General features: G+C 44.0%; 1 protein-coding gene across 1 annotated transcript in view; it reads right to left on the bottom strand.

The window, feature by feature from the left end:
* Window positions 1-7,949: 7,949 nt before the first annotated feature.
* Window positions 7,950-24,267, bottom strand: part of MCM8 (minichromosome maintenance 8 homologous recombination repair factor) — an 82,743-nt gene continuing 66,425 nt past the window's right edge. The window contains exons 18-19 of the mRNA XM_073628615.1: window positions 14,074-14,263; window positions 7,950-9,920 (exon numbers count right to left, since the gene is read on the bottom strand). Of these exons, the coding sequence (XP_073484716.1) occupies window positions 9,828-9,920; window positions 14,074-14,263 (283 nt within the window). The 3' untranslated portion in view covers window positions 7,950-9,827. The remainder of the gene's footprint in view (window positions 9,921-14,073; window positions 14,264-24,267) is intronic.

The following is a 24,267-nucleotide window of genomic DNA, read 5'->3' as shown; positions in this document are numbered from 1 at the left end:
TGCAGTGAAGTCATCACATAGTTGTAATCAGAGGTTTTGCTATCAGACAAGTTTTTTTTTGGTAGAATGTTCAACACAGAAATATTAAATATAAAATAATGTAATGTATAAATAATGATCACACAGAGTTGTCACACATACATCTCCCTCTATAACATTTATAATACGGTGAGATTTTACTGTGCAAATTTAAAGATACAGAGCCCCAAATTAGCAAGACCACTGATTTTCAACTGTCTGATGGCTTGACTCCAGTTTATATCAGGGAAAGGGGGGACAGGAGCACCCCTTATATCGGGGGGGGGGAAGGGGGGATGGAAGCTCCCTTTATATCAAGGGGAAGGGGGGGACAGGAGCACCCTTTATATCAGGGGGAAGGGGGCCACATTAGCACCCTTATCAGGGGGAAGGGGGCCACAGGAGCACCCTTAATATCAGGGAGGACAGGAGCACCCCTTATATCAGGGAAAAGGGGGGACAGGAGCACCCCTTATATGAGGGGGTAGGGGGGACAGGAGCACCCCTTATATCGGGGGGGAAGGGGGGATAGAAGCTCCCTTTATATCAGGGGGAAGGGGGGGGACAGGAGCACCCTTTATATCAGGGGGAAGGGGGGACAGGAGGCACCCCTTATAATCAGGGGAAGGGGGACAGGAGCGCCTTTTATATAAGGAGGGACAGGAGCACCCTTTATATCAGGGGGAAGGGGGGGACAGAAGTACCCTTTATATCAGGGGGGAGGGGGGACAGGGAGTACCCTTTATATCAGGGGGAAGGGGGCACATTTAGCACCCTTATCAGGGGGAAGGGGGGCACAGGAGCACCCTTAAATATCAGGGAGGACAGGAGCACCCCTTATATCAGGGGAAAAGGGGGGGGACAGGAGCAACCCCTTATATGAGGGGGTAGGGGGGACAGGAGCACCCCTTATATGAGGGGGGTAGGGGGGGACAGGAGGCACCCCTTATATCGGGGGGAAGGGGGGATAGAAGCTCCCTTTATATCAGGGGGGAAGGGGGGGACAGGAGCACTCTTTATATCAGGGGGAAGGGGGGGACAAGAGCACCCATTAAATCAGGGGGAAGGGCGGATAGAGAAGCACTCTTTATATCAGGGGAAGGGGGGGACAGGAGCACTCCTTATATCAGGGGAAGGGGGGGGCAGGAGCACCCCTTATATCAGGGGGAAGGGGGGATAGAAGCACCCTTTATATTAGGGGGGAAATGAGCACCCCTTATATGGGGGGAAGGGGGGGACAGCAGGACCCTTATATCAGGGGGAAGGGGGGACAGGAGCACCCCTTATATCAGGGGAAGGTGGGACAGGAGCACCCTTTATATCAGGGGGAAGGGGGAGACCAAAGTACCCTTTATATCAGGGGGAGGGGGGACAGGAGTACCCTTTATATCAGGGGGAAGGGGGCACAGGAGCATCCCTATTAGGGGGAAGGGGGCACAGGAGCACCCTTTATATCAGGGGGAAGGGGGGATAGAAGCACCCTTTATATTAGGGGGAAGGGGGGGACAGAAGTACCCTTGATATCAGGGGGGAGGGGGGACAGGAGTACCCTTTATATCAGGGGGAAGGGGGCACAGGAGCACCCTTTATATCAGGGGGAAGGGGGGATAGAAGCACCCTTTATATCAGGGGGAACAGAAGTACCCTTTATATCAGGGGGGGCAGGAGTACCCTTCATATAAGGGGGAAGGGGGCATAGGAGCACCCCTATCAGGGAGAAGGGGGCACAGGAGCACCCTTTATATCAGGGGGAAGGGGGCACAGGAGCACCCTTTATATTGGGGGAAGGGGGGATAGTAGAACCCTTTATATCAGGGGGAAGGGGGGACAGGAGCACCCTTTAAATCAGGGGGAAGGGGGGGACAGAAGTACCCTTTATATAAGGGGGGGGGCAGAAGTACACTTTATATCAGGGAGAAGGGGGCACAGGAGCACCCTTTATATCAGGGGGAAGGGGGCACAGAAGCACCCTTTATATCAGGGGGAAAGGGGGATAGAAGCACCCTTTATATCAGGGAGAAGGGGGGACAGGAGCACCCCTTATAACGGGGATGGGGGGGACAGGAGCACCCTTTATATCAGAGGTAGGGGGATAGAAGCACCCTTTATATCAGGGGGAAGGGGGCACAGGAGCACCCCTCTCAGGGGGAAGGGGCACAGGAGCACCCTTTATATCAGGGGGAAGGGGGCACAGAAGCACCCTTTATATCAGGGTGAAGGGGGGATAGAGGCACCTTTATATCAGGGAGAGGGGACAGAAACACCCTTTATATTAGGGGGGACAGGAGCACCCTTTATATCAGGGGGAAGGGGAGATAGAAGCACCCTTTATATCAGGGGGAAGGGGGCACAGGAGCACCCCTCTCAGGTGGAAGGGGCACAGGCGCACCCTTTATATCAGGGGGAAGGGGGCACAGGAGCACCCTTTATATCAGGGGGAAAGGGGGCACAGGAGCACCCTTTATATCAGGGGGAAGGGGGGATAGAGGCACCCTTTATATTAGGGGGGGAGGGGGGACAGGAGCACCCCTTATATCAGGGGGATAGAAGCACCTTTTAAAGCTATGGGGGAGAGGGACAGGAGCACCCCTCCTAAATCACAGATCTCTAATAATAAACACAGAAGGGCAAAGGTTGGGGTCCATTCACATTGTATTGTGTGTTGGGGGGACAGTTGTTGACATGCAGAGTTACATTTCAAAATGCATTGCAATCCTTTTTTTATTTTAATCTTTATTTGTAAATAAAAGTTCATCAGACTATTTATACACGGTGCTTACAAAAGGTGCATTGATGAACACAGGCCAGCACTGGCTAAGCCAGTTTCACCACCCACCAGAATCCTATAATTACAGCCTGGCAGGGCTGTACACACCCCACAGCCACAATGCTTTGCATTTATGGCCGTGGAAATTTTATCTCAGGCTGCAGAGTTTGTTCATTGAGATGAATAGAAGTATAAACAGGTAGCAGTAGTGCCTCCTGATCACTGACCACCTGCTCTCCTGAAGACACACTTTTCCTATACGCTGCACTTAGCTGGCGCCCTCTGCAGTTTCCTTTACATTGTGGGACTGTGCCACAACTGCAAGCCGAGCCGGTGCACAATTCACACCCTCTTGGTCCCCCCCCTGTACTTGTGATGAGCTGTCAGTGCCCACACAGCCACTGCAGCAGTCTGGGAATTTGAAATCCCCACTCTTCTCCCTCTTCTTTTTGCAGCACTTCCAGAACAAATCAAAGCAAGGCTCTGTGCCTGCACTGACCAATCAGAATCACTCTGATCTGTCCCAGAAGCCCTACAGAAAGAAGGGAGGGAAGAGCAAGGTTTTCACATCGCTGCAGTGGCTGCCAACACCTCATCACACACAATAGTGTTAGAAAAAATGAAATAGTGAACTGACACTTAAAAGTACAACTAAAAGGTAAAACTTTTTTTTTTTTTTTTTTTGTGTGTGTGTACCAGTACTCGTGTAGGGGCTGCTGAAAGGTTGGATTGTTTGTCACCCTACCCAGCCCGACATTCTCCTCTCAGACACAGAACAGTCCATATGCTTTGTTTTTTATTTTTTTTTTTATTGAGGAGATTGAACTTGGATGAGGTAAGGGAAATATGGGATGCCCAGTTTAATTGGTAGCACTTGCTTGGAACAACTATATACAGTATATACACTGCATTCCACCGCCTGCACATCGCCTCCTCTCTAATCTTCAGGTCTTTCTTCTCCAGGACATCGCTTCCTCTAATCTTCAGGTCTTTCTCCTCCAGCACATCGCTTCCTCTCTAATCTTCAAGTCTTTCTTCTCCAGCACATCGCTTCCTCTAATCTCCAGGTCTTTCCTCTCTAATCTTCAGGTCTTTCTTCTCCAGGACATCGCTTCCTCTAATCTCCAGGTCTTTCTCCTCCAGCACATCGCTACCTTTCCAATTTTCCAGGTCTTTCTTCTCCAGCACATCGCTTCCTCTAATCTCCAGGTCTTTCTCCTCCAGCACATCTCTTCCTTTCCAAATTTTCCAGGTCTTTCTTCTCCAGCACATCGCTTCCTCTAATCTCCAGGTCTTTCTTCTCCAACACATCGCTTCCTCTCTAATCTTTAGGTCTTTCTCCCCCAGGACATCGCTTCCTCTAATCTTCAGGTCTTTCTCTTCCAGCACATCGCTTCCTCTCTAATCTTCAGGTCTTTCTCCTCCAGCACATTGTTTCCTCTAATCTTCAGGTCTTTCTTCTCCAGCACATCTCTTCCTTTCTAATCTCTTCCTTTCCAATTTTCCAGGTCTTTCTCCTCCAGCACATCACTTCCTCTCTAATCTCCAGTTCTTTCTCCTCCAGCACATCGCTACCTTTCCAATTTTCCAGGTCTTTCTTCTCCAGCACATCGCTTCCTCTCTAATCTTCAGGTCTTTCTCCCCCAGGACATCGCTCCCTCTCTAATCTTCAGGTCTTTCTTCTCCAGCACATCTCTTCCTTTCTAATCTCTTCCTTTCCAATTTTCCAGGTCTTTCTCCTCCAGCACATCACTTCCTTTCTAATCTCCAGGTCTTTCTCCTCCAGAACATCTCTTCTTCTCTAATCTTCAAGTCTTTCTCCTCCAGCACATCTCTTCCTTTCCAATTTTCCAGGTCTTTCTCCTCCAGCACATCTCTTCCTTTCCAATTTTCCAGGTCTTTCTCCTCCAGCACATCACTTCCTCTCTAATCTTCAGGTCTTTCTCCTTCAGCACATCTCTTCCTCTAATCTTCAGGTCTTTCTGCTCCAGCACATCTCTTCCTTTCTAATCTCCAGGTCTTTCTCCTCCAGCACATCTCTTTTTCTGTAATCCTCCAGCACATTGCTTCCTCTCTAATCTACTGGCACAAGCTAGCACAAAGTGGTTAGGCCCGACACTGACTCAGCCAGGCCTTTAGCAATTGCCCTTTTCAGGCAGGGACTGTGGGCCCTCCTATAGTTTAGCAAATATAAAGTCTCTGGTGCTAGCGGTCCTACACATGGCTACTGAGCTCTGTAACCCATCTTCAGGCCCTGCCAGCCCTCCTCACTGCAGCTGCCTCTTCCCACAGTCCACTCTTCTGGTTCTGCACCCATTCAAACTGCAAACTCCCAGTCCTCTCAGATGTGCCTCCCCAGTCCTCCCAACTGTGCTTCACTCACCCAGCCCTCCTGGCTGCTACCAGTTGTCCTCTCTGGAGTCTCTAGCAGTGGTCCTTTCCCACTGTCCTCTTTTGCTCTCTCTCCTCCAGGATCTCTTCTCCTGGCTGCACACGAGTCCAGGCCTAAGGTCACCCGCCCCAAATTTACCTACTCTCTCTAGCACACTACTAGAGGGTGCTACATTAGTTTTTTAATAGGGATGTAGAGAGGGATTAGAACCCCCGGTCAGATTTTATTGCTGTCTGTGTCTCCGTTAAAGAGATTCACCCTCTCTATTTGTCCCGTTTTACCATTATCATTGAACGTGAAAGAAAATCCCAAATTTTGTGTTTTTTCCCAGACAAGTAATAGGGGGGGGGGGGGGGGGGGGGGGGGGGGGGGCCAAGGGATTCCCTTAATTTGCAGAGATTTTCACTCATTTCCTGTTTTGGTGATGGGACAGGAAGTAAAGGGAAATCTCCTGAATGGGACATATATGGCAGAAAAAAAAAACCCGGACAGTGGTTATGACCCTCCCATACTCTATCCAAAATGAAAAAAAAAAAAAAAAAAGTTTTGCTGCCGGGTCCGTACGTGTAAAGACATGATAGCAGGGGGAGGGGTGGGAGGTGTTATACACATTCCCATAGGCTACAGCCAGCCACCGGGATTGTGTGCACGTCAGACTCCTGCCTGTCAGATGAAAGCATTCAAGCAGCTGCGCTGCCGTCCGCAGTATATAATAAAAAAAGAAAATTAAACAAAAAACTTACACCCAAGCACTTAAAATCTCTCCCCAAATTTATTTTTGAGCTCCCCCCCCCCCATAGATGAACATAAATGCACACATCAGGGCACCTACGCATGAAAACATCTATGGTGTTACACATGTTACATATTGCCGCACACTGGAGTGATATCAATATTTCTAGCACCGGACCTCCTTAGTAACTCTAAATTGATGACCTATAGGAGGCTTTTAAAGTGTCGCCTATGGAAATTATAGGGTACTGAAATTTGTCACCATTTCAAATTTACGGATTAACACGTTGGGTTGGCTAAAATGATTTAACTACCTGAATACTGGGGACTTTCACCCTCTTTCTGCCCAGACCAATTTTCAAGCTTTCAGCGCTCTCACACTTTGAATGACAATTAATTACTCAGTCATGCAACACTGTACCCAAATAAAATTTCTATCATTACTTTCACACAAAGAGCTTTCTTTTTTTTGGTGGTATTTAATCACCACTGGGTTTTTTTTTTTTTTTTTGCGCTATAAATGAAAAAAGTCCAAAACTTTTGAGAAAAAAAAAAAAAGCGTGTTTTTCTTAGTTTCGGTTATAAAAGTCTGCAAATACGTAATTTTTCTTCATAAATTTTGACCAAATTTTATACTGCTACATTTCTTTGGTAAAAAATAACCCAAATCCGTGTATATTATTTAGCCTGTGTGAAAGCTATAGAGTCCACAAGCTATGGAACATATCATTGAAAATTGATCACACCTGATGTACCGATGGCCTATCTCAGGGATATGCAATTAGCAACCTCCAGCTGTTGCAGAACTACAAGTCCCATGAGGCATAGCAAGACTCTGACAGCCACAAGCATGACACCCAGAGGCAGAGGCATGATGGGACTTGTAGTTTTGCAAAAGCTGGAGGTCCGCTAAGTGCATATCCTTGGCCTATCTCATTTCTTCAGGCCCTAACATGTCAGGACAGTACAAATATCCCCAAATGACTCCTTTTTGGAAAGTAGACAGTCCAAGATATTTAATAAGAGAAATGGTGAGTTTTTTTGAAGTTGTAATTTTTCCCACAATTCTTTGCAAAATGAAGAAATTAAATAAATCCCCTCCAAAAGCCTCTGTCCTGGGTGTGTCTATTACAGTACCTTCAGGCATTATTCACTTTAAAATCAGGCTTCTTCTGACATTTTTTGTTTACAAGTAAAAATCTGTATTTTTGCTAGAAAATTGCATAGAACCCACAAACATTATATCTTTTTGTAGCAGAGGCCCTAGAGAATAACATGGTGGGCTTTTCAATTCTTTGTCACACGGTATTTGCGCAGCGGTTTTTCAAATGCAATTTTACACCCTAATGCATAAATACACTTTAAAGAATTTCAATCCTCACAGACAATATAATACCAAATTTTTTGGTAATATTTAAAATATAGTGCTGCGCCAGGTAAAGAGATTCCAAACATGTCACGCTTTAAAATTGAACATGCTTTTGAAATAGCATCAAACTTTGGTATTTAAAAATCTCCATGGGCGACCCTTTATAAGCCTTTATTGGTTACCCAGTTTAGAGTTACACAGGAAGTCCGGTGCTAGAATTATTGCTCTCACTCGGACGTTTGCGGTGATACCTCCCATGTGTGGTGCGATCATCGTTTACGTATGTGTACGGAACCAATGTGTGCGTTCGCCTTTGTGCGCGAACGCTTTACATTTTTTATTTATTTATTGGTGAGACAGATGTTTTTATGCACTTGTACTGTGACAGATGTTAATTGTCCACCGGTGGACACTTACAGATGTTGAAATGGGACACTGTGACCAATGTTTTTGTGCACTGGTAGAGACGTTCATGGGACACTTGGACAGGGACAGTGGTGCTTGTTGTACTGTGTGATCACTGTTTACTGTAACTAAACACTAAAATCCATCAGTTACACAGAGAACTGTCACGGCTGCAGCATTCCCCGATCTCCCACGCTACCCCCCCACTCAAGCTCTCACGGAGCTCAGCAGGGAGAGCCGACACAGAGACAAGTGTCTCCGTTTACACTGTTTGATGGCTGTGATTTGGACACAGCCGTCATGTGATCTGGAGGGCCAATCACAGCGCCCATGTCCTGATCTTGAAACTGCGTGGCTCCAAGAGGTGCACGTTTTGACTGGACATATGGGGCCACCCTGCTGTTTATGTGCAGTGGCCGGGTGGGAGCTTCCTTTCTCAGACATCACGGATCGGGAAATGGGTACTATAAAGCGGTTAAGCATGTTTGCAAAAAATTTAAAAACGGCTTTGGCAGTGAAAGAGTCAAAGCTTTAAAGATCAGCCCCAAGGATACTGCAAAAGCAGATTGGATAATAAAAACGATACAAAGTTTTTATACAGTTTTAACAATATATTTTAACTTTATATAGAATTTTTAAAATATATACAGGACATACAATAAGAGGCAGCACAATAGCTTAAAATGTTAAATATGCTCAGGGCTACAGAACAGTTGTAAGGCTGCATTCACACTTATGCATTTTGAATCGCAGGCAGATTTGCCGCAAATCTGCCCAAGATTTGAAAGCGCCGATGTGTGAATGACAAATCGCGGGACTCACATTTGAGATGCCATTTATTTGAAGGACACCTCAAATCGCAATGTGGGTCTGCCGCACGATAAATCGCACTGCAATTGTGGCAACACTCATCGCGGCAAGCATGTTGCCCAAAAGTAGCTCCTGAACTTTTTTTGGGGTGACATGCTTCCTGCGATGCGTATTGCCACGATTGGAGCACGATTTATCGCGTGACAATCGCGGCAGACCCGTGCAGTGATTTAACAACTTCAGCCCCGGAAGATTTGGCTGTTCAATGATCAGACCATTTTTTGCGATACGGCACTGCGTCGCTTTAACTGACAAATAGAGCTTTCTTTTGGTGGTATTTGATCACCTCTGCGGTTTTTATTTTTGCGCTATAAACAAAAAAAGAGCAACAATTTAGAAAAAAAAAGGCAATATGTTGTACTTTTTGCTATAATAAATATCCCCATTTTTTTAAAAAAGAAAAGCAAATTTTTTTCTCAGTTTAGGCCGATATGTATTCTTTTACATATTTTTGGTAATAAAAATCCCAAGCAGCATATATTGACTTGTTTGTGCAAAAGTTAAAGCGTCTACAAAATAGGGGATAGATTTATGCCATTTTATTATTATTTTTTTGCTAGTAATGGCAGCGATCTGCGATTTGTATTGTGACTGCGACATTATGGGAGGACATATCGGATACTTTTGACACATTTTTGGGATGATTGACAATTATACAGCGATCAGTGCTATAAAAATGCACTGATTACTGTATAAATGTCACTGGCAGGGAAGGGGCTAACACTAGGGGGCAATCAAGGGGTTAAATGTGTTCCCTGACTGTGTTCTAACTGTAGGGGGAGGGGACTGACCTAGAGAAAATGACAGATCGTGGTTCCTAGCTATTAGGAACTCACGATCTGCATCTCCTCTCAGAACAAAACAGGTCCCTGTTCTGCCTCTCGTGCCTGTGATCGCTCGTGGCCGGCGGTCATTACGACTGCCGGTAACAAGCTTTGGCACCCCCGCAGTGCAGTGGGCGCGCCTGCTATCCCACAAAGGAGTATCATGACGGCAGCTGGTCAGCAAGTGGTTAAGGCATCTGAATGGCTTAATGAATGAATGCCATCTCAAAACAAGAGTCCCGCGATTTGTCATTCTAACATCGGCGCTTTCAAATCACAGGCAAATTCATGGCAAATTTGCCTACGATTCTAAATGCTGTAGTGTGAATGCAGTCCATATGAAGAACCGGTCTGATTCATTATACGTATACGTATGCTTCTACATTCATGAACAATCAATTAAATATCTGTTTGTCTTGTTGTGTTTATACTCCGTGTCAAAATGAAGAATCACATGGTCTGGAGCTGATAAACTTTGGGTCCTTTTTTTAGCAGGTAGCCTTGATCATTCAGTGAGCTCACAAAACTTTCAAAGTCAGTGACCTGTAATAAAGAGAGAAGAAGTATTATTCTACAATAGAAGTCTCTTATATCCGGGTCACCTGATCCAGAACATATTCTCCTCCCTTCACCGCAGAACACAGAACCCTCCTGTAATCGGTGATTTATACTCGCTCTCTTAATATACATTGATGGAGTAAAGTATTTACTGCATTTCTCACCGCCCCCACCAGAGATAAAATGGGAGTAACCAGCATTGGTCCCCGTGTGATGGATACATGAAGTTTATCTGGTCTTCTAGCAGAAGCACCCGATTTCTCATCAAAAACATGCGAAATAACAGTTATACATTGCGATTCAAAAAGTATAATGTAAAAATAAAGCATAACTGAATGAGCCCAAAACAACTGTACTAACATAAAGACGCATTAACGGTCCAAGTTTTCATGAAACTTTTTTGAAAGTTTTTGAGGCCGGGTTTACACTTAGCTCACAGCAGGGGGTCCGGTGTGTCCCTGTTCTCCGTTTCAGGGACCAAATCGGGCCCAAATTTTTGCCTGAATTCAGACCTGAAACAGAGCCAAAGACGCACGGGACCCCCCTGTGTAATCTGCTCCGCAGCCGCCCCAGAGATGTATGAACCGGCTCCATAGAGAGGCGGTCACAGTCTCCTGTCATGCGATTTGCATGCAGGGGAAACCTGCATCCAAATTCATATAAGTGTGAACCCAGCCTGAAACAAATCCTCCTACATAAGTTGTACCTGTTTATCTGCACTCTTCTCTTCCCTACAGCACTTCATAGTCCAGAATTTATAAAGCTTGTCTGAGACTGTCAGAAAAAAGGGGGCGGAGAGATGAAGTTACACTCTGCGGAGCTCAGGGAGGGAGAGCTCCGAGAGCTGATTGGAGAGAAGAGAGACCCCCTCCTACACACAGAACACAGGAACAGAGCTAAGGCTCTCAATCTGCTGGAGCTCCCTCCCTCATAACCATTTTTCAATTGGTGTCAGGAAAACTTGTCAGAAGTGACGAATACTGATAGCAGAGGAAGGAGGCAGCAGACAGAAATGGAGGAGGCAGCAGACAGAAATGACACTTAGTGCTCTGGATTGAGACAAGTACACACTATAGAGGGATACACTTTGTTCATATTTCATATCTGAGGTTTACAACTACTTTAAAAAAGGTACAAAAAAAAAAAAAAAAAAAACTCAGCCTCTAGAACCACTTTAACTCAAAAAAAAAAAAAAAGTCCCTTCTATTGCTCTTAGACTCCTCCAAATTCTTTTTCCCCACTATATGCAGGAATGTAGCCCCCCCCCCTTTACTCAAGATGAACTGGGGATTATGGGATTTGTTGTGTGCATAGAGCAGAGTACTTGACAGCAACTGATGTGCACTACTTGTTTCAAAAGGAAGTGAGAGCAAAAAGAAGAGGTTTGGGAGCTCACTGAGGGCATTAAAGTACAACTAAAGGCTGTATGTATGTATGTATATATGTATAGTGAACCCTTAACAAAGCTCATGAAAATGACACATATAATTAAATATTATTATGATTACCTCAGCATAAACCTGTAATTGCTTGCTGTAACCCGCCCTCTCAGTCTGTGGCGGAGGAGTCTTGCAAAGTTAGCACGTCATTGCTTTCCACTCTGCGTCTCCCACAGGGAACGACAGTTCCCATAATTCAATCGGCACTGGGCAGTGGCATAGGGGAGACATGGGCAGGGCATAGGCGGACTGAATGTGAGAAGAGTAGGCGGAGCCTTGGTGTGTCTTCTAAGACAGTGGTTCTCAACCTCGGCCCTCAAGTACCTCCAAGGGGCCATGTTTTGGGAACTTCCCTTAGATAAAATAGCTCTTATCAATACCATGTCATTGATAATGATTTAAGGCAGCTGTGCAGAGTATAGGAAAACCTGAAAACATGACCCGTTGAGGGTACTTGAGGACTGAGGTTGAGAACCACTGGTCTGAAAGGATTTCCACACTAAGGCTTTCTAAGGAAAGGTAGCAACGCCCCCTGATGACATCACAACGCCACGCTGTAGTCTCTTGAATGCCATAAATGCAAAAGGGGACAAAAGAAACATTTGGAAAATGAGGAAGCTGCGTTGTCTCCACAATAAAAAGGAAGCTGACAAGCTGGAGGGGGAGCAGGTAAAATTCTCTATTTACTTGCATTTAGATGACAAAAAAAGGCAGACATTTTTTTACATCCTACTCCGTTTGATCACATATGTATATTCAATTTTTGACCTTAGTTCTACTTTAAAAAGGAGGTAGAAAATCACAAATAAATTTATTGAAAAATAGATTACAGAGCAATTAAGTTTTTTTTTTTTTGGAGAATAAGGAAATTGTTTAGCATCGCTTGTCCCCTCCCTTTTCTGACTTGCCAGGCTGCATGCTCATATAAGGGTCTGGGTATGGATTTTTGGGGGGGGGGGTTTAAACACACTGTGAACCCACTGTAAATTGCTGGTTGCTAAGGAAGGGGTGGGAAAGCTGGTCGCTGCGTCCTTAACAACCGATGAGTCATCAGCTGTCAGCGGGGTTCCCCACTGACCACTAAATGTAAAAAGTAAAAATTTAAAATTTGCACGGGGTCCCCCCCACCCAAGTCCATACCAGGCCCTTTGGGTCTAGTATGGATTCATACTAAACACCCACAAAAAAAAAAAAAAATGGTGTGGGGGATCCCCTCCGAACCAATACTAGACCTGAAGGGACTGGTATGGACCTGGGAGGGGGACCCCATGCTAATTTTTAAATTTTTGTTTTACATTCAGCGGTCAGTGGGGACAGCTGATGAATTATCAGTTGTTAAGGACGCAGCGACCGGCTTCCCCGCTGCCTCCTTAGCAACCAGCAATGTACAGCGTGTTTACAGCATGTTTAAAAAAAAAAAAAACAAAAAAGCAAAATGCAAGAAAACTGCATGCAAAAATGCATCAAGCGCAGCAAAATAGATGTGAACCCAGCCTTAAGACAGAGTACGAGTACCGATATTTTTCTCAAGTACTCGCTGATGCCAATTACCGATACATATGTGTGGGCCGGCCGCAGTGCGATTTTAAAAAATGAGTCGGGTACAATTTTCAGTGTCACACACTTAAAAAATTGGCACCTGAACGAAATTGCACAAATTCCTTTTTAAAAAGAACGCTGAAACCGCCCCTGCACATATGTGAACCCAGTATTAGGCTCCGTTCACACCTAGGCGTTTTTCTGCTGTAAGCCTTGGCTGTAAAAACGCCCAACAAGACGAATCTCATTCATTTCAATGGCCCCTGTTCACATCTGAGGGTTCTGTCGCCTGATGCAAAATGCCCGTCGTTCAAAAAAGTAAAGGAGCTTTTTTTCTTGGCAGATTACAGGCGTTTTTCTGATTTTTACATTGGTGACCTTTTGACCTGTACAAAATCGTGCAACTTTCTGCCTGAAAATGATAGGCTCAGGTGTGAACGGAGCCTTACACAGTCTGCGGACTTGAAGGTATCAGTTTTAGTATTTTTGTAGTCGTGCAAATGCTTAGTATCAGCACCGATACGGTATCAGTGCAACACCAACTTTAATAATATAATGGGTGTAAATATGGTAATAAATGTGCGTTGATCAAGGGCCATTGGCAAGTACGAGTACTGATACTTTTAGTCAAGTACTAGCTGATACGGAGTACCGATACCATTGTGGTGCGATCTGAGCCCATACAAAACGAATGGGCTCAAAATCCACTGCAAAAGACAGGCATGCAATTTAAACAGGAATGTGGTGCGATTCCTGTCCGAATCACATGCGGTTTCCCACACCGCACTCCTGTGTGAACCCAGGCTGAAGTCACTTTATAAGCCTGGGTTCACACAGGAGCGCTGGGGGGAACCGCTTGTGACTCGGATAGGAATCGCACCACATTCCTCTTTATGCGATTCCTTGCAGTGTGATTTGAGCCCATCTGTTTTGTATGGGCTCAAACCGCGCTGGAAAGGTATCAGTTTCAGGTGCTTGTGAAAACGCTTAGTATCAGCACATCGATACCGTTATCAGTACAACCCTAGTGTGTAGATACCCTGACTTATTTAAAGGGATTCAAGCTTTATTAATAAAATTATGATATTTTGGCCAACAGCACATTCTGAAAAATAACTCATACTCTTCACTGCTTTCTCCTTCCAAATTCAATCTGTTACCTGGATCTGCAATTCCTTGGCAATCTGCCGAAGCTGTTGATAATCAAACAGGTTATTGTAAGTCCGTTCTGCGACTCTGTTAAGAGCGGAAACAAATTTCTTCGCTTGAGATCGATTACTCATCCCTGATCCGTGCTGAGATCGATCGAAATCCAGTTTTCCAAACTCGTCTGAATACGTCCCAAGCAGGCTAGATAAAAATAGAAAGAAATACGTTTTTAGGCCTCACTCACTCAAAATAAGCATGCAGTTAAGGAGAATATATAGTATTATAATTATATATATATATATATTTTTTTTTTCCTTTTTTATTGAAGTACTAAAAACATATTTTTTTTTCTTTATTGGGCAGGTAAATATGAAATATTACACATATATATTTTGTATTCTCATATTCAGCCAGCAGGTAGCACTTTTAGAATCCCGTTCACATTTAAATCCAGTTCCCATGCCCAGCGCCCCTTTACTAGGGTCTCTACGCCTGGGGGAGGCGGAAGAATTGGCAATCATGTTATTGGCCATCACAGTGGTCACATTATTTGGAGCCATTCCAGCTGGTTAGCGATGGTCTTTGACAGCTCAGTTTCTGTGCTGGGAGCACACTGTGAGTGCATTCTCAGCACAGAAATACTGGCCGACCAGCAACACATATGTGCAGTATGTGGACATTAACCGGTTCCCGACCTTCTCATGCACATATATTGTGGCACAATGGCTCTCCTGGGCGAAACCCCGTATGGGTACCTCCTTCCCTTTTACAGCCGCCAGAGGGCGCATGCCCGCTGCTCTGCGGGGGACCCCATCCACGTGGCCGGCGGGCGCGATCGCGTGCATGAGAACTAGCATGGAGATTTGTGTGTGCAAACACACAAATCCCTGTTCTGTCAGGGGAGAGGAGACATGTCGTTTGTTCCTACTAAGTAGGAACAATGATATGTCTTCTCCCCCAGTCAGTCCTACCCCCCCCCCCCCCCCAGTTAGAACACACATTTAACCCCTTGATCGCCCCCTAGTGTTAACCCCTTCCCTACCAGTGACATTTACACAGTAATCAGTGCATATTTATAGCACTGATCACTGTATAATTGTCAATGGTTCTAGAAATGAGTCAAATGAGTCGCAGATCACCGCCATTACTAGTAAAAAAAAATAAAAAATAAAAATGCCATAAATCTTTCCCATAGTTTGTAGAAGCTATAACTTTTGTGCAAACCAATCAATACACACTTATTGCGATTTTTTTTTTACCAAAAATATGTAGAATATATATTGGCCTAAACTGATGAAGAAAATTGTTTTTTTAAAAAAATGTTGGGGATATTTATTACAGCAAAAAGTAAAAAATATTATTTTTTTTTCAAAATTGTTGTTTTTTTTTTGTTGTTGTTTATAGCGCAAAAAATAAAAACCGCAGAGGTGATCAAATATCACCAAAAGAAAGCTCTATTTGTGGGGAAAGAGAAAGCAAATATAATTTGGGTAAAGCATTGAATTACAGTTGAAGCGACGCAGTGCCAAATTGTAAAAAGTGCTCTGGTCAGGAAGGGGGTAAAATCTTCCAAAGCTGAAGTGGTTAAAGTGTAACTCCACTTTTGTTAAGAAAAAAAAAAACACTCCCCTGTGGGTAATCTGTTTACATTGCAGGGATTTGAATAAACTTTGTTGCAGATTCCTACCTTTTGCTATTCTGAAGAAATAGCTGTGTGCCTGTGACCATGTGCAAAGTGAATCTGTATGGGAGTGGTTTTATAATTATCAATCTAGCTGCTGCACCTGCAGGGCTCTAATGAGGAAAGTGGCAGAGTCAGTATCCCTTTAGACTCAATTTCCCTTTGAGAGTATTACACCAAAAATGACATTTTTGTTGCAGGGGATGCCCAAAATCTGACTTCGTGTAAACTTCTGGGAAAATCAGTGAGCCAATCACACAAGCAGGAAATTACATTTCTGGAGGGAGTTCTGTACGCCATCTAGGCAATATAGAACACCTCCAGGTTGCCCTATTGCATTTTTTTTTAGAAAATTACAGCGGTTGCAGAATTAAAATGAAAGATACTTCTGAATAACCTTCAATTACAATATGGCTTGTGTTGCAATTGTATACGCTAAATTATTTTTTTATTTGCTAAATTTTTTTCCCTACGAAAGTGGAGTTACACTTTAACCCTTTTGCTGCCAGAGCCATTTTTGCATTGTTTGCACACATTTAAGGAATCATTTTAGGCCTGAATATTCCATAAAACCCCCAAAACATTTACATTTCTGAAAGCAGACACTCTAGAGAATAAAATAGTGGTAGTTCCAATTTTTTTTGTTACCACCATAAAGATATTACCACCGTAAAAGGTCTAGGAATAGCAAAATTTCAGTAAAAAAACCCACTAACGTTAATTTTAAGGCAGACAAATGCAATAAATTACCCAATTTTTAGATAAAATATAAAAAAAGAGGAGGTTGCACCCAGTAAATAGATAACCAACACCTTACGCCTTTAATTTACATGTGCCCATGAAATGGAGACAAACTTCAGTACCCTATATTTTCTATAGGAGATGCTTTAACCACTTCAGCCCCAGAAGGATTTTCCCCCTTAATGACCAGGCCATTTTTTGCAATACGGCACTGCGTCGCTTTAACTGACAATTGCGCGGTATAGCTTTCTTTTGAAAATATTTGATCACCTGTTTTGTTTTTCGCTATAAACAAAATGCGACAATTTTGAAAAAAAATTTGCTAGAATACATAAAAATATAAATTTATATATATATATATAACAAATGTATTCATCAGTTTAGGCCAATATATATTCTTCTACATATTTTTGGTACAACCCCCCCGAAAAAAAATTGCAATAAATGTATATTGATTGGTTTGCGCAAAAGTTAACGCGTCTTACAAAATAGGGGATAGATTTAGGGACTTTTTTTTCTTTTATTGCTTTTACTACTAATGGCGGCGATCTGGGATTTTTAGTGGGGCTAAAAAAAAAAAAAAAAAAAAATATTAAAAAAATGCACTGATCAATGTAAAAATGACACTGGCAGGGAAGGGGTTAACACTAGCAATCGTGGATCGCCGGCGGAGATAGAGTCCGCCCGACCCGCAGGCATGCCCCCGAAGCGTGCAACGGGAGCGGGCGCGTTGCCGGCAACAGTGCCTGCGTGAGCCGCCGTACAGCGATTTGCGCAGGAGAGCCGACCTGCCGCTGTATAACGACGACGGCTGGTCGGCAAGCGGTTAGAAGCCCCCTATGGGTCATCAGTTTAGTGTTACGGAGTAGGTCTGAAGAAAACATGGTAGTAATTACTTCTATGATGAGAGAACATTTGGAAACTGGCCTTAAAGAAAATGTTTTCAAAGTGTGACCAAGAGAATTTTTGTTTTATTTTTTTTTTACTTTAAGGATTCACACCGCATGCAATGTCTGTGCGATGTGAATTCAGCCATATGAACTGTATGGCAGAATTCGCATCGCATTTGGACCAAACTCGTGCAGGACCCTTTTTCGCCCGCACCGGAATCGGATCGCATGGGTGTTCACACCCATGCAATCCGATTCTGCAAATCGCGCTGCGTTTTGTAAACTGATTGCGGACTCGCGCTCCAGACTCTGGGGAGACCTCACGGCTTGCTGCATTGGGGATTCGTTCCGAGTCTCTCCCGGGAACCACCACAAACGATCTGCTCTTCTTTGAGGTGGTGAGATTATCGGAACTGCTATCACCAATAGTCTATGATTTACCTGAATGCTGTTTTAAATATAATCTTGTGTAAGTGCAATAGCTTAAGGGGTCGGGTGTTTTTGGGACAATAAAAGTCTGCAGTTTCACACTATAGGGATTCCTTTCCTTCTATATGCTTGAGTGGAATAAGAGGATTGCGGGTGTGTTCAGTCTGGAATGTTCAGGATCAGGACGCCATTCATCTGTCGGGTTGATCGTTACTGAATTCCCACGCCAATGTCCTTTATTTGCTGAGATTAAAGCTGGATTTATTCACTAAGGCGATTGATTATTAGGAGTCCGATGAGTGCAATTCCTATAGGGAGTGGAATCACATGGTGTGGTGACGGTGGAACATCGCTTCAGTGATATGAACTGTCTTATTAATATGAGAAATTACCCAACACCTGGACTGTCACAATTTTTATAATTATAAAAGTGCTCTTTGCTCATATGCATTTCTATTGAATTTTATTTTTAATTTACCGGTATATATATATATATATATATATATTTCTATGGGGGCACTCATGCTGGCTCACTCCCGAGCTACCCTGTTTGCGTCTATTGATACAGACAGGATGGCTCAGTCCTGCTCCATGATATCAATCTGCCCAGTGAGGAGGGAAATACATAAGAGATCCTCTACTCTTGTGCACATCACTGGATCGAGATTGGGCTCAGGAAAATATACAAACAAAATATTTGGGGGGGGGGGGGCACACCCTAAAAGATTCATTAAAGATGGTGCAGCCATAAGACCATACAATAGAAGAAAATATTACAGCGCACACATGCAAAAAAGACATTTACCTCCAGCAAGGCTAGTTTAAAACACCTAAACATTTTCAAAAAACATTATAAAAAATATGGGGATTTGGTCACACCATATTGCTATATGGTGCTAATCCCACTTACTGCGACAAAGTACCCCATGAAAAAAAAAAAGAAAGAAAATATAACCCCCCTTGACATAGAATGGATTAAGGTAAAAAACCTCAAGGCTTTAGAACCACTTTAAAAAAGGTAGGCATGTCCGATTATGCACACATCACACTATATTAAAAATAAAACAAAAACAATATTTTATTGACAAATCCTGTTGAAATTTCAAAGTACACACTTAAAGTGCTTGTTAACCCTTACAGACCACTTTTTGCTACAGGTAAGCCTATAATAAGACTTACCTGTAGCAAACCCAGGATATCTCCTAAACCTGCACGGTTTAGGAGATATCCCCTGTATTTGCATGTGCCGACCTTATCGGCACATGCGCACTGATGCAATGGCAGTACGTGCCGTTGCTTCAGTTAGACTGTGCCTTTGCTGATGGCTCCCGTGGGCATGCATGGAAGTGACGTCATCGCGGCTCCGGCCAGTCACAGCGCAGGATACCCGGAAGTAACTCCGGGATCGATGTCACCGGCTGGAGCAGTGAATGAGGACGGCTGCGGGGGGCTTCGATCTAAGGTAAGTAATATATAATGTGCGAGTATGCTATGCATACTAAGCTCATTATGCCTTTGTCTTGCAGGTTTTAATTTATTTTTTTAACCACTTGCCGACCGCCTCACGCATATATACGTGAGCAGAGCGGCACGGGCAGGCAAAATCACGTACCTGGTACGTGATTGCCTTCCCGCGGGCGGGGGGTCCGATCGGACCCCCCCCCGGTGCCATCGGCGGTCGGCGTTTGGCTGGGAGAGTTGAGAGACGAGGGGGAGACCATCCGATCGTGGCCCCCCCCTCGCGATCGCTCCCAGCCAATGAGAAACATCCCCTGCCTCTGTATAGTACACAGAGGCAGAGGATGTGATGTCATCTCTCCTCGGCTGGCCAGTTTCCGTTCCAGCACCGAGGAGAGAAGACATGTAAGTGCACCAACACACACACACACACAGTAGAACATGCCAGGCACACTAAACACCCCCGATCCCCCCCCGATCCCCCCCCAATCACCCCCCCCCCGTCACAAACTGACAGCAAGCAGGTTTTTTTGTTTTGTTTTGTTTTTTTCCTGATTACTGCATGGTGTCAGTTTGTGACAGTTAGCAGTGGTAGGACAGTTAGTATTAGCCCCCTGTAGGTCTAGGGTACCCCCCTAACCCCCCCTAATAAAGTTTTAACCCCTTGATCACCCCCTGTCACCAGTGTCGCTAAGCGATCATTTTTCTGATCGCTGTATTAGTGTCGCTGGTGGCGCTAGTTAGGAACGTAAATATTTAGGTTCGCTGTCAGCGTTTTATAGCGACAGGGACCCCCATATACTACCTAATAAATGTTTTAACCCCTTGATTGCCCCCTAGTTAACCCTTTCACCACTGATCACCGTATAACTGTTATGGGTGACGCTGGTTAGTTTGTTTATTTTTTTTAGTGTCAGGGCACCCGCCGTTTATTACTGAATAAAGGTTTAGCCCCCTGATCGCCCGGCGGTGATATGCGTCGCCCCAGGCAGCGTCAGATTAGCGCCAGTACCGCGAACACCTACGCACGCACCGTACACGCACCGTACACCTCCCTTAGTGGTATAGTATCTGAACACATCAATATCTGATCCGATCAGATCTATACTAGCGTCCCCAGCAGTTTAGGGTTCCCAAAAACGCAGTGTTAGCGGGATCAGCCCAGATACCTGCTAGCACCTGCGTTTTGCCCCTCCGCCCGGCCCAGCCCACCCAAGTGCAGTATCGATCGATCACTGTCACTTACAAAACACTAAACGCATAACTGCAGCGTTCACAGAGTCAGGCCTGATCCCTGCGATCGCTAACAGTTTTTTTGGTAGCATTTTGGTGAACTGGCAAGCACCAGCCCCAAGCAGCGTCAGATTAGCGCCAGTACCACTAACACCCACGCACGCACCGTACACCTCCCTTAGTGGTATAGTATCTGATCGGATCAATATCTGATCCGATCAGATCTATACTAGCATCCCCAGCAGTTTAGGGTTCCCAAAAACGCAGTGTTAGTGGGATCAGCCCAGATACCTGCTAGCACCTGCGTTTTGCCCCTCCGCCCGGCCCAGCCCAGCCCACCCAAGTGCAGTATCGATCGATCACTGTCACTTTTTTTTGTAGCGTTTTGGTGAACTGGCAAGCGCCAGCGGCCTAGTACACCCCAGTCGTAGTCATACCAGCACTGCAGTAACACTTGGTGACGTGGCGAGTCCCATAAGTGCAGTTCAAGCTGGTGAGGTGGCAAGCACAAGTAGTGTCCCGCTGCCACCAAGAAGAAGACAAACACAGGCCCGTCGTGCCCATAATGCCCTTCCTGCTGCATTCGCCAATCCTAATTGGGAACCCACCACTTCTGCAGCGCCCGTATTTCCCCCATTCACATCCCCAACCAAATGCAGTCGGCTGCATGAGAGGCATTTATATGTCCTCCCGAGTACCCCTACCCAATGAACCCCCCCAAAAAAGATGTTGTGTCTGCAGCAAGCGCGTATATAGACGTGACACCCGCTATTATTGTCCCTCCTGTCCTGACAATCCTGGTCTTTGCATTGGTGAATGTTTTGAACGCTACCATTCACTAGTTGAGTATTAGCGTAGGGTACAGCATTGCACAGACTAGGCACACTTTCACAGGGTCTCCCAAGATGCCATCGCATTTTGAGAGACCCGAACCTGGAACCGGTTACAGTTATAAAAGTTACAGTTACAAAAAAAAAGTGTAAAAAAAAAAAAAAAAACACAAACAAAAATAAAAAAAAATAGTTGTCGTTTTATTGTTCTCTCTCTCTCTATTCTCTCTCTGGTGTTCTGCTCTTTTTTACTGTATTCTATTCTGCAATGTTTTATTGTTATTATGTTTTATCATGTTTGCTTTTCAGGTATGCAATTTTTTATACTTTACCGTTTACTGTGTTTTATTGTTAACCATTTTTTTGTCTTCAGGTACGCCATTCACGACTTTGAGTGGTTATACCAGAATGATGCCTGCAGGTTTAGGTATCATCTTGGTATCATTCTTTTCAGCCAGCGGTCGGCTTTCATGTAAAAGCAATCCTCGTGGCTAATTAGCCTCTAGACTGCTTTTACAAGCAGTGGGAGGGAATGCCCCCCCCCCCCCCCCACCGTCTTCTGTGTTTTTCTCTGGCTCTCCTGTCTCAACAGGGAACCTGAGAATGCAGCCGGTGATTCAGCCAGCTGACCATAGAGCTGATCAGAGACCAGAGTGGCTCCAAACATCTCTATGGCCTAAGAAACCGGAAGCTACGAGCATTTTAGGACTTAGATTTCGCCGGATGTAAACAGCGCCATTGGGAAATTGGGAAAGCATTTTATCACACCAATCTTGGTGTGGTCAGATGCTTTGAGGGCAGAGGAGAAATCTAGGGTCTAATAGACCCCAATTTTTTCAAAAAAGAGTACCTGTCACTACCTATTGCTATCATAGGGGATATTTACATTCCCTGAGATAACAATAAAAATGATTTAAAAAAAAATATGAAAGGAACAGTTTAAAAATAAGATAAAAAAGCAAAAAAATAATAAAGAAAAAAAAAAAAAAAAAAAAAGCACCCCTGTCCCCCCTGCTCTCGCGCTAAGGCGAACGCAAGCGTCGGTCTGGCGTCAAATGTAAACAGCAATTGCACCATGCATGTGAGGTATCACCGCGAAGGTCAGATCGAGGGCAGTAATTTTAGCAGTAGACCTCCTCTGTAAATCTAAAGTGGTAACCTGTAAAGGCTTTTAAAGGCTTTTAAAAATGTATTAATTTTGTTGCCACTGCACGTTTGTGCGCAATTGTAAAGCATGTCATGTTTGGTATCCATGTACTCGGCCTAAGATCATCTTTTTTATTTCATCAAACATTTGGGCAATATAGTGTGTTTTAGTGCATTAAAATTTAAAAAAGTGTGTTTTTTCCACAAAAAATGCGTTTGAAAAATCGCTGCGCAATTACTGTGTGAAAAAAAAAAATGAAACACCCACCATTTTAATCTGTAGGGCATTTGCTTTAAAATAATATATAATGTTTGGGGGTTCAAAGTAATTTTCTTGCAAAAAAAAATAATTTTTTCATGTAATCAAAAAGTGTCAGAAAGGGCTTTGTCTTCAAGTGGTTAGAAGAGTGGATAATGTGGGCCATAAGCTTCTAAATGTTGTGCATAAAATGCCAGGACAGTTCAAACCCCCCCAAATGACCCCATTTTGGAAAGTAGACACCCCAAGCTATTTGCTGAGAGGCATGTCGAGTCCATGGAATATTTTATATTGTGACACAAGTTGCGGGAAAGAGACAAATTTTTTTTTTTTTTTTTTTTTTTTGCACAAAGTTGTCACTAAATGTTATATTGCTCAAACACGCCATGGGGATTTGTGAAATTACACCCCAAAATAAATTCTGTTGCTTCTCCTGAGTACGGGGATACCACATGTGTGGGACTTTTTGGGAGCCTAGCCGCGTACGGGACCCCGAAAACCAAGCACCGCCTTCAGGCTTTCTAAGGCCGTAAATTTTTGATTTCACTCTTCACTGCCTATCACAGTTTCGGAGGCCATGGAAAGCCCAGGTGGCACAAAACCCCCCCAAATGACCCCATTTTGGAAAGTAGACACCCCAAGCTATTTGCTGAGAGGTATAGTGAGTATTTTGCAGACCTCACTTTTTGTCACAAGGTTTTGAAAATTGAAAAAAGAAAAAAAAAAAAATTTTTTTCTGGTCTTTCTTCATTTTCAAAAACAAATGAGAGCTGCAAAATACTCACCATGCCTCTCAGCAAATAGCTTGGGGTGTCTACTTTCCAAAATGGGGTCATTTGGGGGGGGGTTGTGCCATCTTGGCATTTTATGGCCTTCAAAACTGTGATAGGTAGTGAGGAGTGAAATCAAAAATGTATGCCCTTAGAAATCCTGAAGGTGGTGCTTGGTTTTCGGGGCCCCGTACGCGGCTAGGCTCCCAAAAAGTGCCACACATGTGGTATCCCCGTACTCAGGAGAAGCAGCTGAATGTATTTTGGGGTGCAATTCCACATATGCCCATGGCCTATGTGAGCAATATATCATTTAGTGACAACTTTTTGTAAATTTTTTTTTTTTTTTTTTGTCATTATTCAATCACTTGGGACAAAAAAAATAAATATTCAATGGGTTCAACATGCCTCTCAGCAATTTCCTTGGGGTGTCTACTTTCCAAAATGGGGTCATTTGGGGGGGGTTTGTACTGCCCTGCCATTTTAGCACCTCAAGAAATGACATAGGCAGTCATAAACTAAAAGCTGTGTAAATTCCAGAAAATGTACCCTAGTTTGTAGACGCTATAACTTTTGCGCAAACCAATAAATATACGCTTATTGACATTTTTTTTACCAAAGACATGTGGCCGAATACATTTTGGCCTAAATGTATGACTAAAATTTAGTTTATTGGATTTTTTTTATAACAAAAAGTAGAAAATATCATTTTTTTTCAAAATTTTCAGTCTTTTTCCGTTTATAGCGCAAAAAATAAAAACGGCAGAG

The sequence above is a fragment of the Aquarana catesbeiana genome, linkage group LG04 (assembly GCF_042186555.1).
Source record: "Aquarana catesbeiana isolate 2022-GZ linkage group LG04, ASM4218655v1, whole genome shotgun sequence".
NCBI lineage: Eukaryota > Metazoa > Chordata > Amphibia > Anura > Ranidae > Aquarana > Aquarana catesbeiana.
Note: the sequence above shows the minus strand (reverse complement) of the source record. Positions and strands in the feature narration are given on the sequence as shown.